The sequence below is a fragment of the Peromyscus leucopus genome, chromosome 15 (genome assembly GCF_004664715.2).
Source record: "Peromyscus leucopus breed LL Stock chromosome 15, UCI_PerLeu_2.1, whole genome shotgun sequence".
NCBI lineage: Eukaryota > Metazoa > Chordata > Mammalia > Rodentia > Cricetidae > Peromyscus > Peromyscus leucopus.
The window spans coordinates 62,752,636-62,771,551 of record NC_051076.1 but is presented as its reverse complement, the minus strand read 5'-3'; the positions used below and the strand labels follow the sequence as shown (position 1 = coordinate 62,771,551).

The 18,916-nt window shown below is 45.2% G+C and overlaps 1 protein-coding gene across 1 annotated transcript in view; it reads right to left on the bottom strand.

Annotated features, from left to right (window-relative positions):
* The window catches only part of Nckap5 (NCK associated protein 5), an 841,775-nt gene that overhangs the window by 112,325 nt on the left and 710,534 nt on the right, over positions 1 to 18,916 (bottom strand). The window contains 4 exon segments of the mRNA XM_028874923.2: positions 684 to 3,319; positions 3,321 to 4,436; positions 9,744 to 9,932; positions 15,780 to 15,881. Of these exon segments, the coding sequence (XP_028730756.1) occupies positions 684 to 3,319; positions 3,321 to 4,436; positions 9,744 to 9,932; positions 15,780 to 15,881 (4,043 nt within the window).

Sequence of the window (18,916 nt, the reverse complement as noted above, 5' to 3'; positions counted from 1 at the left end):
AACTTCCAAGCAGGCTAGGCTGACTGGCCAGAGAAGCTTAGGGGTCTGTCTCTTTCTATGTCCTGTGCAATGGGATCACAAGCACATGTCAGCCTGCTTGGCTTTTGTTTATGTGGATTCTGAAGATGGAGTTTCTCCATGCTCGCAAGGCAAGCACATTACTGACTGAGACATCTCCCCATAGCCTCTATTTTACTTTTATAATTGCTTCTGGGGAGGGACAGAATATAAAACGCCAAAGGGTGATTGCTAAATACATTTCTGGCTTAAGATCGGCAGGAAAAGTAATTACTTCTGGAAAGTTCTAAGTATACATTTGCTCAGTGCGATCAATGAAACCGGCATGCTTTCAAACGTGTGTGTAATTTTCTTCCATTTCATGCAATGTGGATACATTCATGGTGCCTGGTGTGGGTTGAATTGCTATCAACCTGGATGTAACTCACCATTCTTTAATTTCAAAGACCATTGGCTTGGTTAAGCAAGGAACATGAACTAAATTATCATTTTATTACTAACTTGTATTTCACTCTTTAAATTATAGCTAATGTATGAGAGATCACACTGTGTGTATGGAGATGATGCTTGGCTGGCATTTAACGATCAGGAAGTAAACAGCTCTTCTTGGGCTGGGGGAGCAGGGGGACCCCTCGACATTGCCCTTCTCTGTTCCAGTGTGTTACCTGTTTAGAAGTTCTGTCATGAAGGAGTCTTTTGTCGAGCAGACAGCAGGGCTGGGTCTATTTCTTGGCTCCAACTTCATTTCATTATAAATGTCTTGCGATGCTTTCAGATTCTGTGTGGTTCGCGAACCACCGTCTGAACTCCGACCATCTGCTGCCTTGGTGCCCGCCCTATTCAGTTCACTTTCTAGCTTGGATTGTACCTCGGCTTTCTTCTTCTCTTTTTTCCTCTCTGATTTCAGTTTTGTATCTTTCTTTTCCACTTTACTTTTGGAGGTCTCCATTCTCCTGCTACTGAGAGCTGGAAGCCTGCTCTTCCGAAAACCAAACCAGCTGGTGAATGAAGGCCCTGCCCTGGGCTTCACTTCCACAGAGGCGGACTTTGTCTGTACTTGGCCTTTTTCCACATTCTCCTGAATGCACAACATGACCTTTTCTTCAATGGAGGGTGTGAGGGGGGCTTCTGGGCTCACGATACCAGGCCCGGTGGGAGAAGCCTCTGGATGGCGTCCAGAAGTTTCTAGCTTGGATATCCCACTTGTTTCTAAATTGCCTGGATGCTGCAACCTCCCTGGGATGTGTAGGGATTGAGGGCAGTCTGGTGGAGTGGATGGATGTCTGTGGTGGGCACTGCTAGATTGCTCATGTACTACATACCCCCCAGGACATTCTTCCTGGGTATAGATCTGTTGGTCTCCCACTCCAGGGGTGGGGAGTTCTTCCGGCCTTGTGAGCACCCTCAAAGGTAACTTGCTTGGGCTTCCATGCTGGCTGCTAGAACTTCCTGTGCTGCAGAGGGAACCCTGCCTGGAAAAGGACTGTTCCAGGGGCCTTCCCACAGTGGGAAGGTTATCAGATGTGGAGACAGAGGGGGTCTTGCTTGGGGACCCTTCCATGGAGATGTTCTGCCTGGTGAGGGAATTGCCTCTCTCAGCTGTGTTGGTAATGATTTGAGTTCGAATCTTGCCTGGTCCTTCTGTTGGGGGCTGGGAGGGCTTCTCTCCAAAATGGATGCTGAAGCTCTGGCTCCGAGCTTTGGCCCCATTCATGCCTAGAGCTGGCTTTAAGTGTGGCTTGCTGGAGGAGAAGGATCTTTTCACAGATCTGCTCTCCACCCTATCTCTTCCATCAGCTCTGGAGATGCTGCTTTCTAATGACTCTGGCAATGCTGACTCTAAAGGAAGCCCTTTAGCTAAACTGTCCAGACCTTGTGGACCTAGCAAGGCCATTGTTCTCTCCTCTCCTGAGGCCTCCAGACTTGCTGGGTCTCTGGAGTCCTCGGGATTAGACTTGTTCAAAGTCACAGAACTTCTGGAAGCTTCATTTAAACTATCTTTCTCTTGTTTTCCCGGTGCCATGGACGTTTTCCTGAGCAATTGAGGAGACTTCATGAGAACTTTGAGTCCTATTGGGAGGCGTGTTTTCGGTCCTTTCTCCGGAGGGTTTTGACGGCTTTGTGATGTGTCCTGGCTTCTGCAGGATGAGGAAGATGGGGAGGGACTGTTAACCTGAGGTGTCAAGGACTCATTCGCCCCTGAGAAGGAAGGCCTGTGGGGTATCACAGAGCTGGCACTCAACTGTCCTTTTCTCCCTGGAGACAGGCTTTTAGAGGATGCTCCCTCTAGGAGTTCATAGGTTGAAGGACCAGTCTTGGGTGTCTGTAACTCAGCGTCCATGTGTGTGGTTCCAAGTGCTTGGTGAGGGGAAGGTTTGGAGATGCCTCTCTTTGGAGAGACCTTTGGAGGCCCTGGAGCCATCGCAGCAAATGAGCTGGAGGATGTGTGTTCAGGGTATTGGGTATACACCACTGCATCTGTAGGGGGAAGATCTGGAGGGAAGGCAGGCTTTTTGGAGGCCAAAGAAGGCTTCTTCTGCTGCAGTTCTGACACAGCTGGACTGGAGGAGATGACAGGAACAGAGGATCCTTTCAACAGTGGAGATTTCAGCCTCGCACTTACAGCGTCTCTAGGGCCTCTAGTCTCGGGTCTGCCAGGTGATGGCAGTGGTGTATGGTCATAACTGGATCTGACCAGGAGGGAGACTGACCTCCCTGGAGGGGGTGGAGGGGAGGGAGACCTCACTCTTGACTCTGGCCCAGAGCCACAGCGTTTGGCCTTCATGGGGGACTCACCACAGTCACCACTCCCTATGAGGTGCTGTGACTGGATCCCTGGAGCCTGACTCTTGGGACATTGGACCCAGTTCTTCTTATTGGAAACATTACTGGGAACATGAGGAAGCTGGGTGGGTTGCTTCGGAATGTGTGATTCTGGGTGTGTGTCACGGAGAGAACCTGGGCTCTCCATCTTAGTGCATTGTGCAAGCTTCCCTGGAGGGGATGCTGGTGTCTTTTCAAGAGCCACTAGGGCACTGGAGGGGATGAGCATGGCGGGCACAGGCTCTGCCTGTTTTGATTTCTGAGGCGAAGACTTGGCTCTGGAAGGAATTTTCGTCAGACCTTGCTTTGCACAGACACCCGTGTTGGCCCCAGGTCTAGAATTACTCTGCCAGGCTCCGCCTTGTGTTGGTTTGGTGATAACTGGTCGTGAGGAGTTCTGAGTTACTGTAGTCCGAGAGCCAAAGGAGTCGGTTAGAGCCGTGGCAATACTGTTCTTGTCTTTTGGAATGTTTTTTCGCAGTCTCCTCTTCAGGTCTCTTCCGAAAAGGACAGTCTCTTGCAGTAGCTCCTGGCTGTAAATGAGTAATTCCCTGAGGTGAAAGTTGAGTGAGTTCTGAGGGCCCAGCAGGGGTGGAGTTGATGGAAATTTCATCCCTGGTCACAGTGACAATCCCAGTCTGATGGGAGCTGAATTCAACGGGCTCTCCATTTTCTGCATCAAATACGACTGTGACACATTCTTCTGAAGAGGTCCTCTTGACAACCCTTTGCTGCCTGATGAAACCGAAGGTCTTTGGCTTTGTCTCTAAGTGGGTGGGACATTCTTCTTCCTCCACATCGCAAGAGCCACATTCAGACTTTCCCGATCCCACCTCGAGGTTCTCCATGGACTTGTCAGTGTCCCCCGTCAGTGACAGGTCTGAAGGGCTTCTCTCATCACTGCTCTCTATGTGCAGCTCATTTAGGGTGTCACAGTCGTCAGTGTCTGAAAGCTGAAGGGTCAGGGCCACGCGGCCATGACCATGGCCATGTGGGTCCCTGTCCCTCTGCACCCAGGGCAGGTGCATGCTGGGGCATAGCTTCCTCTCCAAGGGACAGTGGCTAGCACAACGAACTAGCCTTTCAGGCATTTCTCTTGTATACACTGAGGCTGTACCTTCTGAAAAATATTTTCCATGTGGCTCCCAGCTAAATAGACTGTCTGAAACACTGTGGGTTAATTTACCACCCTGCATCTTGTGGCCCTGGCCTGGAGCGGTTTGTAGCAAAGCTGAGGGTAGAGACTCCTCATCTGTATTCTCATGAGAATTGGCATCATATGTGAAGGAATGATGGAGGTCCTTGCAGGGGATCCCTAGGCCAGGTGGCTGGCAGTGGGGAGACTCCTTGAGGTTGCTAGTTTTAATTCCTGGAGAATAGATGCCTTCATTGGAGTTCATACAATCCTTATAACCCCACTTGGTTATCACCGACGGTGGTTCCAGTAACACTTTCCGCTTCTGGAGCTTCCTCAGCCCTTCCAAAATGTGGCTTTCTTTGATACGGGTTGGAGGTAGTTCATCTGCAGGGCTGGCAAAGCCACTCGGGAGCGAAGAATCGATATTCAGTCTTTTATCCCAGTTCTGTGATGATTGCTAGGAAAGAAAAATAGGTATCAGAGATGATTGAACCAAACAGATCTCAAATAAACAAAGGAAAAGCCCCTCAGTAGATTTAATTTGTATAAGTGGGTGATAAATATTCACATATAAACACAGTTTGTACAATGCTAACTATGCAGTAAACATTGATTCTGCAAGATCCTGTGCTGAGCGCCATGGTGAAATAAAGGAATGGAATGTAACAACTGTGCCTTTAAGGGTAGAAAACTCAACTAGAGTGAGGGGCCTTGGGCACAGCTGACTCTGTGTCAAGAAAACACATCTGAGAAGTGGGAATAGGGTGGATATTCTAGAGATTCATAGGAGGACCCAGGGGTCTATTTGGAGAGATGGTGAGAAGTATACAGGAAAGTCATTTGTTTGTTTGGTTTTTGGTTTTTCGAGACAGGGTTTCTCTGTGCAGTTTTGGTGCCTGTCCTGGAACTCACTCCGTAGCCCAGGCTGGCCTCAAACTCACAGTGATTTGCCTGGCTCTGCCTCCCAAGTGCTGGGATTAAAGGCGTGCGCCACCACCGCCCGGCTGATTATTTAATTCTAATGTAATTAGTCTGTGAATGACATGTGGGTTTACCTAAAGTTCTAAGTGAGGAACTGTCTCCCAGGCGGAAGACACAGAATGGTCAAGGACACAAGTCAGGAAAGTGTGCCCAAGCTGCACTTAGGGAATGGGCAGAAGACAACCCAGCCTCACTGTAGGGAGGCCAGGCACAGCAGAGGAAGGAGCCAGCAGAGGAAACAGTTCACCATGCCATGAGAACATCTGATAGCTCTGTGAATGTCTGGGAACAGGGTCTGAAGTCATCCCATGCACCTGCAGAGAAGTGTGTGCATATCGACCTGAATAACTGACCATAGGCAACCCCATCCCCGTGGCAATTACTCTTCTACTGACGTCAGCAGGTCAACTTCTTGCCCTTGAACCTACTCAAATGCCAGCCTTATTTTAAAAAAGAAAAAAGTGGATGGCACTGGGCACCTGCCATATAGCAACCACTGGCATGCTGCTTCAGCTGCGTCCTCAGACCACCACGAGAGACACCAGGACTTCTTCATTTTGCTGTGGGACTCTGAGGTCCAGCAAGCTTGCTCTGTGGCAGGTCTCAGAGAAAGAAGATTTGGAGCAAACATTTGAACTCAGCTTTTCTTTTTTCTTCCTGTAACGTTCTATAACCCTGTCAAATTTGTTTCCATTCCAAAGTGGCAAGAGTGAAATATGAACTTGAATTGCCAGCTCTGGAGTCTGCATTCTTCATCTGGATGCTGTATCACTGCATCTAGCTTAACTTTGTCTCCTTTCTATATTATCTGGTGTTATACAGAAATCATGGGTTTTCTTAATACTTAATACATTGCTCCAGCGGTATTTCAGAATTTAAATAAGAAACTAGCTGACCTGCTTGAGAAATTGTAATTTTGTTTTTAATCACGTGTATGTGTGTGTATGTGTCTGTGTGTGGGTATGTGCACATGAGTACAGGTACTCCTAGGGGCCAGAAGAGGGCGTTTGAGGCCCTGGAGCTGGTGGTTATGAGCTGTCCAGTATGGCTGATGGGACCTGAATGGGGTCTTCTGCAAGCTTCATCACAGGGCCATCTCTCCAGCCCTGCTGGGGACCTTTCAAAATGACTAATGGTGGATGACTTCCGGAACAAATATGGCTATTTCAGAGGATCTCTATACCAGCTACCCCCTGCCAACAAGTCTGAATATTAACTAAACACAGACATTAAAAAGTACCAACAACTTCCATCAGAACATGAGCTGTTTGGTAAGCTGTGGACACTGGATTATATCTAAGCCATTTTCATGAAATTTACTCTTGCTATCTCCAACACACACATTTATTTGTCTTGAAGTCCAATTATTTATTTTCTTCAGCAAACCCTCCAGTGCCTGGAGCTGCTGCGGACTGATGTGATTTGCTGACACTGCCCTTTTCCTCTTGGAGTTTTGTTCTTTAATTTTAGGAAATTGCACCATTCCAAGCTCCTTTGGAAGAAATCCCATCAGAGAGCTGGGGTATTCCAGGTCGAACAGAGAAGGGGCTTCCACAGTGTGTGCTTCTAAGATTTCCCATGGTCCCGGGAGTCACACTGACAGCAGAGATGAGAAGCCAGAAGCCAGGGCCCTGGGAGAGCTTGGCAGTGGCAGATCTGTTTAACCCCCAGAAGGGAAGCTCAGCTCCTGCCCACCCACCTCTCCCATCCAGAGCCTGTTCATGCTGTATTTTAATGTACCACTAAAGCCAGAGGCGTGCATCTCCTGAGGAGACAGGCCACACCCCCACCCCCTAAGCCTCCCACGGGAGGTTACACTGGTAAACGAGCTGAGAAAAGTTTGGATCAGTCTTGAAAGGTGGCAGGAGCACATGAGAATATGAGTACATGGCCGGGCCATTTTCCTGAAATTGCTACATTCTTTGTTCAACGGAGTTGGACACGAGTTCTTAGGGAGCAGCAAAGAAGCCTGAAGGATGCTTCTGATAAGCTAGGTGCAAGGTTTAATGTCCTTACTACCTTTCTATCCCTTGGTGGGAAAGTGTTAAATTTTATTTATTTTTTAGTAGAAAGGATTGTTGGTGTTCGTGGGAATAACTCCATGCCAATAACAGGTCCAACCTCCTGTGTGTGTGAGGGTGACTCAACAAGGCCCGGATAACAGAACCATCAACAGTGAAGATTCTAGAACTCATGCACTACTGGGTTCTTGGGTCAGATATTCACACTCTCAGAACCTGGGTTTTCTTAACTGAAAACTGGGGAGAATCATGGCTGAAGAATAGCTCAGTCAGCAGAGAATGTGTGTGTAAACACGAGGACCTCAGTTTGATCCCCAGAACCTTAAATATGTTATTAGCATTAAATCAGTTAATTTTTGTTCAGTACTTTTAAGAGTAGGCCACATATGGTAGTAACCGAATCTATAAGAGCCAGATTTCCCTGTTGAGACAGGCTAGTGAATTTTATACAAGCTTTTCTACAACAAATGATATTTAAAAAACAGTTGTGAGCTCAAAAAAGCTGTTACACATTTATTATTATATAATTTAACAATGTGTTCCTGTTCAGAATCCTGTGATTTATTATGTAAGCCAATAGTAAATGAACACCTGACACTAAGAACAAACTGTAGAAATTCTATAAATAATATAACTTTAAAATGTCTCAAGGGTCCAGATAGAGCTGCTGGGACCCTGAGAATTAAAAGTGTATGCTGTGAGTGTTCACAGGCTGTAAATTGTCACAGGTACACTTGGATTATAGCTGGATGGCCATCTGAGTGTCCCTGAAGGATTTTAAAGCATTTTTTTCTCCTGTTTCAGGTGAGAGATTACCTTTATATACCAAAAACTGCCCTAATTAGGAGAATGCCCACCAATTATTTATTAGATGGGTAGGTATAATTTTCAGATGGTTCTTGTCATGCAACCATAAGAACCCAAATTTGATCCCTAGAATCCAAATAAAAAGGTTGGGCATAAAAGTGGGTTCTTTTAATCCCAGTGCTATTAAGTGGATCCTGGGGGTTTGCTGGCTAGCCAGCCAGCCTAGCCCGCTCCCAGAGTCCTGGTCAATGAGAGGTCCTGACTCAAAAATAAAAATAAATAAATTGAAAGAAGGGTAAAAGGCTCCCAAGGAACAACGTGAGGCTGTCGTTTGGCCTCCAGACAAACATGCACATACACATGTGCACCTACACACACACACACACACACACACACACACACACACACACACACACACATAATAATCAAGGGAGTTAGGAAAGACTGCTGGAGAGAGGGGGAAGCAGTATGAGACTGCAGTGCGAAGGGGGCGGAAAAGAAGGCTTCGCAGCACTTCACAGCATTGGCTGCTCTCTCAGAGCACTCAAGTTTAGCTCGCAGCATCCACATCGAGGAGAGGGGGCTCACACCCACCCATAACTCTCATTATAAGGGACCTAATGCCTTCTTTTGGCCTCTGTGGCTAAAAGTAAATGCATACACACACACACACACACACACACACACACACACACACACACACACACTCACACACACACACATAAATAAAACAAATCTTTAAAGAGACATCATGAGAATCCGAGGGGCTCATGGGAGCCAATAACTTTCAGGAACACAGCGAGAGAAGAAAACCTCTGCTTGGCCAGGGCCCTGGCAGCCATTATTCAGAGCTCTGAACTACTCCTTTTGAGCGATTTACATAATGCAGCTGGAGCTCTGTTTTGCATTAGAAGCCCAAGTCTAGAGGAAGAGCCTCAAAGTGCTAGCTGGAAATCTTTCTCAGAGCTCTGGTTCAGCAGATGACAAAGTTACTCCCTCACCAGCAGAGCCTATGAGTTCTGGAGTTTTCCCGGTTTCCAAACGGCTGAAAGTATGGCTGAAACTCATCCAAACTGTAGAAAAGTCACCCCTGAATACTCAGATGTGCAGTTTCCATCCTGGTGCACTTTGCTTTCCTTTAACACTGAGGAGCTGCTAAAACAGCTATTTTGAAAGACTTGGCTGGTTCCAACATGCAAGGAAGCTTGCCCAGGGGCTTCTGCAGCCCTGCGAGCTCCGTGCAGATGGGAGGCGCTCTTGCAGGAGTGACTGTCTCACCTCCCAGAAAAGGCCTAGGGAGATAGTTTGGCCAGTAAAGCGTTTGTTGTATGAGAACAAGAACCCGAGGTCAGATCCCCAGAACCAACACAGGAAAGCTGGGGGTGGAATATCAGTGCTGAAGCGGCAGAGGCCAGTGGAACCCTGGGGCTCACCAGCCAGTCAGAGCAGCCAAATGGACAAGTTCAAGTTCCACACCAGAGACAGACAGTGTCTCACACAATAACATGGACAGGCCCTGAGGAAGGATAGCAAAGGCTGACTTTTACATTCCATAGAAACCAATTACATGCACGCACGCACGCACGCACGCACGCACGCACGCACACACTAAAACAGAGAAATAAAATGAAACAAGAATTCCTGGCATGTAAGTAGGAACAGCCTGCCCCCCCCCCTGTCCCCCTTTCACCAAAAACCTTGCTCCCTATGTCCTGTCCCAGTAATTAATCTGTCTGCTCCGCAGTTCTCTGATGTACAGCCCCATCCTGCTTTGTGTTTTATGAGCCCACAGCATTGATTGGTGGCAGTCTCCACAGTCCATGGGCAAACATTTAGCAGATGGTCATTTCCTTCCCAGCACCCCCTGTGCCTCTGTGACCAAGTTCCAGCTAGCCCAGGATTCTTCTCTTCCTGTCTCTTCTCCCTGGGGCTGACTTGACGGGCAGGAGCCTTACCCTTTTCCCAAGGAGCTTCCTGTCCTGCCACGTGTGGGAGGCACCACTGGAGCACTCACTGCAGGTGCTGGACAGGGACAGCTCACTGCTGCTGCAGCTGTTTCCAGGACAGAGGTGATCGGGGATGACTAACCCCGAGCCAGAGTGTTTCAAGGCGGGGGTTCCTGACTTGGCATTCTGGAGGTGTTCCTGTAAAAGCAGGACAGGGCTGAGTAAAATCCTGGCTTAAAAAGAAGTAAACACCCAATGCAGTTAAATGGCCAGAAGCTCAGGCTTGGGAACCAAGCAGACCTTAGGCTCTGCCACACGTGTGCGTGTGTGTGTGTGTGTGTGTGTGTGTGTGCGCGCGCGTGCATGCGGTACACACATGCACATGCATATTTGGGAGGCTTAGGGGGAGGGGCATGTAAGCATGTATATGCTCGAGCATGTGGAGACCACCCGGCAATCTCAGGATGTCATTCCTTTGGAGACTCGCTTAAAGAGTCTCCCACTGGCCTAGAACTTGCCAAGACTGGGCTGCCTGGTAAATGAGACTCAGGGACCTGTTTCTGTCTCCCCACCACTGAGATCACAAGCATGCCTCGTTTTTTTTTTTTGTTGTTGTTAGTTGTTTCTGGTTTTTAATGTGAGTTTCAGGAATCACACCCAGGTCTTCAGGTTTGCAAGGCATGCACTTTACCCCCTGAGCTAACTCCTCTCCACCCTTCAGCTATGCTTCTTGCTGTGTGGCTTCCAGGGAATTGTCTAGCTTTGTCAGCCCCATTTCCCCCTTTAAAGTGAACTGCAACAGTATGTACGGTCAAGTACAAACGTTACTGCAAGGGTGGGATGAGGCATCTGCGGTTACCACGGAATGGCATGAGGGTCTAGACGGGAAGCACGTAGTTAGAACTTGATTTACAGAAGGTGCTCGGCTTATTTCAAACCACCATCGTTAACACAACACTAGGTTCCCATTCTATCCAACCACATGGTAAGAGATCAAATCAATATCAAATCAAGACTCGGGGCAGGGTGTACAGCTGGCGGGAGAATACTTGACTAGCATATATGAGGCCCAGGGTTCAATGTCCAGCATTGCAGAGCAAAACAAAACAACACACCCCAGATGCTCTGGAGGGAGGAAGACACATTCTTGGCTATAGGGTTCAAGAGCATCAGCATTAGGTTTTACTTAATGGTCCCGATCAGGTTAGATACTGCTACAAAACTCGTTGTCTTGTGCTTATTTCTCTCAATGGCTTTATTTGTAGAGTGGGCAGCCTCACCATATCACTCCTAGGTTCCCCTCTGGTTAGGAGGTTATTCTGAGTCAGCTACCACATACACTGCAGTCTACCTGTGCAGCCTTGTAAGACACCACGTGCCGCAGGCGCAAAGCTCAGGGGTCACAGATCTCCACTGTGAAACAGCACAGGACTGTTCATGTCTGGTTGGCTGTGTGAATGATAACAACCCCCAGAGCTCACAGACAGGGACCTCATGCGGAGGGCCCAGGTGGTTAGAATTCTTGGGGGCCTACAGGAAGCACAGGCAGCAGAGGAAGGGGTGAACACCCACGTGCATCTCGACAGCCACCTTGCAGGTGTAATAGACGAAGCTCTGCAGACTGGACAGGCTAAATGAATTTAGCATCGTCCTGATGGAGAATAGGAGCTCTCTATTAGCGTCTAATTCCAGCCTATCTCTAGAAAGCTTTGTCTCTGAAATTCTCCAGCGAGGAGCCATCTGTCTTGTGTCACTTGCAGAGAGGTGTCAGGCTTCTGACTTATGCAATTTATTGACACTTTATGGGCGCCATTAGTACCTGAGTACTTATCACTGTCCTGCGAATGCAATTCTAAATGACGGTGAGAAACACCCCAGCCAAAGCCAGGCAGGTAGCCATGGAGGGAGGAGAGTACTTGTGGTAAACCTTAAACCCTCACAGAGTACAGAGGGCACATTTAATTTGCTCACCAATCAATAACTATAACACTCAATCATTTCATCTGCCTTGCTATAGATACTTTATTTTTGCTGCATAATGATCTCTTTAAGTGATCTTTCAAAAAAATGCCAAGAATTTTTAATATCCTATTTCTCCCTGCTGAAATCTGGAACTAAGTATCATAATAGGAGAAATGTCTGCAGATCCAGTTTTCAGCATCACCTACCAGTGTTGCCCTTCTATATTGTTAGATGTAACTTAGTTAAAGTAAGTCTGTACTTGTTTCTCAATAGATATCTATAGCCAGCCAACAGCTCTATTTCTCTCTCTCTCTCTCTCTCTCTCTCTCTCTCTCTCTCTCTCTCTCTCTCTCTCTCTCTCTCTCTCTCTCTCTCTCCAGACAGTGCCTCTAGCCTTGAGCTCACTTTGCGGTCAAGTTTCTCAATTAATTGTTCTGTTGTGACAAAATTCTCTGACAAAGTGACTTGGAGGGGGAAACGGTTTATTTTTGGCTGATAGTCCCAGAGGGATACAGTCCCTCAGGGAAGACACGGTGGAGGAAAAAACAGCTGGTCATGTTTCCAAACTCAAGAAGCAGAGAATGGATGTGAGTGGTGTGTAGGCTATGAAACCTAAAGGCACATTCACTAGTGACTGATTTCCTCCAGTGAGAGTCCACCTCCTAAGTGTTCCACAAACTTCCATGGGCTGGGAACCAATTGTTAAAACATGCAAGCCTTTCCCGGGGCAGGGGTGGGCACAGGGGGTACACTTCACAGTCAAACCACAACATCAAGGATGACTTTGATCTTCTGATCCTCCCACCTCTAGTTCCTGAGTGCTGAGCTAAAGTCATGCACCACCATGCTCAGTTTATATGATGCTGGAGATGCAACCCAGGGCTTCGTGCATACTAGAAAAGCTCTTTACCAACTGAACTGCATCCTTAGCCCTCACTGGTTCCATTTGGTGAGATAACCCAGTATCAATGCCTCTGCTAGTATAGACATATAAAATTCATCCTATATAAAGTTCCAGAAACATCACATGAGCTTCCCACGTCTCTATTCTAGTCTTTCATGTTCTGTTACGGGATTTATCTGGTGGCAGTTGTTAGTTAGAACTGCCTTTGCTCTAATAGATTCACCCACTCTCTAGGAAGCAACTGAGTCTGCATATTTTCAGGTAATGGAGAGCTAAACACCTCAAAAGGCTTTCCATACTCTGCATGGGTTCTGGCGACTTTTTGTTCTTCCTTCTCCCAGGGTACCACAGTTTAGTTGTGATTTCCTCTGTTTTTCCCACATATCCCTATCCATTCTGTCTAGCAAAAACGTATCGGTTTGTACAGCTCAACTCAATGTCTAAGCCTGGGAAAGCAGAAGCCCTCTTGCTCAGGCATTACCCAAGTGCGTATGCGTTTTAGAGGATGAATTAATTGACAGGAGACTAGAATGTAGAAGATGGGTAGACTTGAGGAAAAACTGCAGGCTCTCCCTTGGAGTTGACCTTGAGGGATGAGAGAGATACTACGTAAGACACTCCAGGGAGGTGGGGAAGTCAGCCCACATCACACGAAGCTGGCAGTAATAGCAGAGATTAAGCAAAGAGGTGTATTGATACATGCTTTTCACATGCACACAAATCATATGGGGGATCTTTGTTCAACTGCAGGCTCTGATCTAGTAGTTCCATGATAGGACTTCTGATGTGTGCAATAAAGTCTATAAGAACTGGAAGTTCCCTTCATCTTATAGAATTGAAGGCTCTCTCCCTTCAAAACCTCATTGTACTGTGTACGCTATGGTGCCATAATTATTAATATTCTGGAAAGAGAAGGGAGTGAAAGCTCTCTCTCTTCAGGATCCTAGCATGATGCGCACCGTGAGTAACTCCCTTGCGGTTCTCTGATTTCAGGGCTTTAGCTCTGAGCCCACAGCTCTCCTAATAAGTTCTTCTGAATGATAACTCTGTCTCAGCTTCTGCTATGGACTCACCGTCATCTCTACAACTGGCAAGTTGGAGAGGGAGCAGAACATATGTGTAGGCTGGCTGGAGAGGGATCCACAGAGAGCAGGCAGAGCTAACCCTCCATTCAGGAAGCTCCGTCCTTGCCACACTGTTACCATTGCTGGCGTACGTTAAAAGGCATGTAGAATAGAATTCCGATTCTGTGGCTGGAAAGTCAAGCTTTCCTCTGACGTTTGCTATTACGAGCCACCCCTAACCACTATGGTTAATAGCTGTTCTGTGCTCAAGCACTTGACCTCTGAGGCCATTTCTGAGGTTTGAATCAGGCCTCTTCCCTATCCTAGCTCTTTGAACTTGAAAGGAAAGTTACACAACCCGTGTCCCAGTGTCCTTTTTGGTCAGTGGAGGTCACTGAGACACGTGCTACTTCAGGTAATGGAGAAGGCTGAATAGTCCTCAGCATATGATGGACTTGAGAAGTTCTAGGTGTTGTTGATATTATGAATGCATGCATGTGAGTGTGTGTGTGCATGTGGGTGTGTGCACACATATTGAGGCTCTTCAACTAAATCATAAATTTACAAATAACCTTATTTTACATCTCTTGGGGGTCCCACCAGTATCTGATGTTTTTCGCATAAGTTCTGAGATAACTATGTCAGACAATAACCCAAACTGGGTGCATAGTATCCCTGGGGACGACTGACAGAAGCTTCTGGAAACGCATACAGGTAGACGGCTTCCTTTGTCTTCCTTTCGGTGGATGTGGCTAAAATATATCCTGTGACATGCACACATTTCATGCATCAGTCCCACTTCCTGTCTGTTCTTCGCCTCCTAACTGTGGATGTCAAGTACCCAGGTACTGCCCATGCAGAGATACCTTCTACCATGATGGACTGCATCCTCAGGAACTGGGAGCCCAAGTGAACCATCTTGCTCTTAAGTTGCTTTTGTCAGCAGTTTGTTGCAGCAACAAGGCAAGTAAGACTCCAAGCTCAAATCTTAGCCATAAACGCTACATTGTCCAATAAGGGCCGCACAGGGAGCCAACCTCCCAGGGACCCACAGAACACCACACATCCCACTGAGCACAGTTGTCAATGTAAACACATGATGGTAGTTATTAAATCCCATCTTTGTGGAAAGGACACACTGGCTTCATTTCCAACATTATCTTATGTACATTCCTTTAATTAGTAAAATGCATAGTTTGCTCTGCTATGAATGTGTCTTTCTCATTCTATTCTGGATTAGCCAACTTGAATGGTTCATGTTCTCTGATATTCTTATTATGATAAATGCAATATAACAGCTACAGTTTCAGTTTGAATGATTTATAGAAACACAGAGACTGAAGCCAAGAGTTTCTTTAATAAAAACTATACAATTCGCAAGATTCGTAATCCTAAGGTCACAGTATAGATCAGGGGCTGTGAGGTCTTTGCAGATGTAGAAAGTGACAGTATTTTACTGAAATGTCATTCCAATTTAACTTGAGAATATTTATATTGGCTACAGAATATATTATCTGCAGCTGATAAAATTATATGGTAAAAATAAAAATCTAGTCATCCATGACTGCTCATGCCCTTTTTTAAGCCTAATATTTTTCAGTATGCATGTATATGACTGTGTGTGTGTGTGTGTGTGTGTGTGTGTGTGTGTGTGTGTGTGTGTGTGTGTTTAAGTGACTCTTTTTAGGCTAATGAGACTTAAAATTTTACCAAACAAGCATAAAGCTAACCTCAACTATAGGGGGAAAATGCAGAGCCCATGAATTTTTAAAAGTTCATACATAATATATCATAAGAGTGGGAGAGATAATTTGAGACGTGGGCTTTAATAAAAAGCCCCTTGACCATTACTCAGAGACTTTGATATGTAATCAATACCCAAAAAGCTATCTTGGGGACAAAGCCAAGATTTACGACACCTCTGCAGAGAGTGACACTGCCTGCTTACTCTATCAGCTGGGGGACATGTCACTGAATTTCAGAGAACACAAGAAAGGAAGGTGTTGCTATCTGTCTGCCCGAGGCTGCTTCGGAGGTGTATCTTGTGACATCACCCTTGCTAGAAAGAAGAAAACGACCTAAGCAACATTCCATAAATACAACTGGGAAACTCGCATGCAGCTCAATATCTGCCCACAGAGATGTCAAACTCTGGCCCTGTCCTGCCTCTGAGAGCAACTCTCCAGATGAGAGGTCTATGACACGTGAGTGAAGTTTCTAAGGTGAAACCAAGCAGAGATGCTGGGTAGCGTTCCCTTAATTCTTTGTTTCAAAATCTGACTTTAGATGGAAAGAGTTCTAAAGAGTTTGATACTTCCCATTAGGAGAAAACATGTCAGAACCCATGCCAAGTCTATTCTCGCTCATCAGAGTTCTCTCTGTGTGTTTGTATTTGCAAGTTACATTTTCATAGACAACAATCACAGTTTTATAGTCTGACAGTCTGCCTGGCGAAATACTTGGAAGAAAAAAAAAATAAAAAAAGAAGATGGGGTGGGTTCGAGAGACGGCTTAGTTAGTAAAGTACTGTAGTCCTAACACGAAAAACTGAGTTGATCTCCAGGACTTATATAAAATCGCCTTCCCCAGGTGGGAGCACACAAATTGATTACCCAATACTAAATGGTCAGCTCTAAAAACACACATAAAGTAACATTATACAGACTGAGCAGGTTGTACTGATACATTTAGGAACACACACACACACACACACACACACACACACACATAACAACAATTAATGAAAAAAGTGTCAAATATTTGAAAGAGAGTAAAGAGGGGTATGTGAAAGGGTTTATAGTGAGGAAAGAAAAGTGGAAAATGATGTAATTACATTATAATCTCAAAAAATTAAAATAGGCTTTTTTTTCCTTTAAAGATAGTCATGGTGGTGCTTGCTTATAATCACAGAGCTGGGGAGACAGAGTCAGGAGGAACACAGAGCCTCACTGGCAAGACAGCCTAGCCTACTTGGTTATTTCTTGGCCACTCAGAGACTCTGTGTCAAAAAAACATCTCTGCTGTTAGGTTTCCCTCAAAGCAGACCTCTGACTTTCACACACACTCAGACATACAGCCCAGAAGTAGTAGTTGGAATATTGATAATAGGAAAATCATCTATACCCTAATATGCTGGCTGGCCAGTGTGAAAATTAACCTCTGGTATTCTCACTAAAAAAGTAAAAATAGTCAGAAGGTTAATTTTATTATATTCAGGCATGGTTGAAAATCTAAGTGAATAATTATAAAAGTGACCTTATATCTAAACAGCATTGATCTTAGGAAATCTTCCTTTGGACACATTTTATAAGTGAAAGTCGTTAGCGTCATCTGCTTGGAACAATTAATGTGAATAGAAAATAATTGCATCAGGGACCTGGGGACTCTGAAGATTTTGTGCATTAATACTTACATGCTATTCAATTATATAGTGCATTCTTTATATCAGTTTTATTTGGGAGACCTGCTACAGTGGAGATGTTTCACTATATTAATCTTTATACTAATTGCTAAGGCTTTCCAGTGGACACTAAATTTGATTTGTTTAATTGCAAATACAATAAGACCTATGATTTATGTGTCATGTTTCTGCCAGGCTGGTGGCATTTTAAAAATGATTTCTGTATCCTGGTTTGTCTTACAACTTTTATGATTTTAGACATCAAAACTCGAACCAAGTCAGTAAATAATGGGCCAAAAAGATCCTTTGTGTCACAGAGTGGACTTGTACAGAAAGGCTGATCCAAGGGTTGGGGAGCTAGCTCATGAAATGTTTGCAGCAGCAGTGTGAGGTCCTGAGATTGGATCCTCAGAACCCACTTAAATATGAACATGGTAGCACAAGGATTTATAATTCTATAATCCTAGGCTGAGATGAGAGATGGGGAGAGGAGGATCTCTCATAGGTGGCTAGCCTGGCACACCCAGTGGTGAACAATAAGAAACCATGTCTCCAACAAGGTGGAAGGTGAGGCCCAACACCTGACATCATCCTCTAACTGCCACATGCAAGCTGTGGGATGCATGCTTTCCCCCAACACATAAATCACAACACTTCCCATACATGTGGGAAGAGGGAGAAAGAAAAAGATAGTTAAATGATAGATAGATAGATGATAGACAGACAGATAGATAGAAAGAAAAAACACAGATTTTTTTCCAGCAGGGGATGCTAGGACCATTTCAGATTGCAGGACTGGCCTTGCAGGTCATTTTGTGCCAGCAAATTGGCTATGTTGTCTTAGGAAATACAAGTTCTGTTAAAATGACTGTACTCCATCTGCTTCTATTATCAGAGTAAACTTTCATGAGAACCCTGTACACTCAGTTAGCTATTCATTCAATAAACCTTTGAAGGATACCTCTTGAACAATGTATACTGTAGCAGGGATATATCTCATTCTAATGCAATGATAATGATATTTTTTTTTTCCTGTTCTAGGTAGAGCAGTTGTCCTTATCAACAGTTTCAAATTCCTGTTGGCTTGTTTGTTTCACACCTGTATCATTTTCCTCTCTATAGAGGCACTTTCAAAACTTGCTGCCTGTTGCTAAGGAAATTCAAAGTTTTCAAGACTACTAAGGCTCCAATAGGCAACTAGAAGATACTGCTTCTGCATGATTTTTATAATACCCTTTTCAAGTTCTGTCTGGGATCTAAGATGCCTGTGGGTAACGTTGGAATTTTCCCTATTGTTAACTAATCAGAACCTGTCATAATGTATTATATTCAATGAGTACCCAATTAATGCTCATTACAGTCCAGAAAGAAAAAGATATTCTTAGACTTTTTTCCATCCATATATAGGTTTAAGAGATTGAGAGAGTGCCAAGCGAATTATATTTTTTTAAGACCTAAGGATACATTTATCAATATGCAAACAGTAGAAGCAGTTATGGGAAATGACATTAAACCAAAGAAATGGTGATTTTTGAGTGGTAGATCACGTGATTTGAGGGAAGAGTCCTCTGTAGATTAGATATCTGACTTCTCATTCAGTTCATGACTGCGCTTCACTCTTTCTTCTCAGATATATGATGTCACCCTTTCACATACTGCATGAGTATGTGTGTGTCAAAACCTACCCTCTTCAATGACGCATTGTGCCACTAGTTTTTATCCAATTGGTCAATTTATTCCCTTGAAATAGGAACTTAGTCTCTCTTTTTTTTTTATTGTTTCAAAAGGATACTCTGGCAAAAGCAACTTAAGGGAGAAAGTTTTGTTTTGTTCTGTACACAGTTCCTGGGTA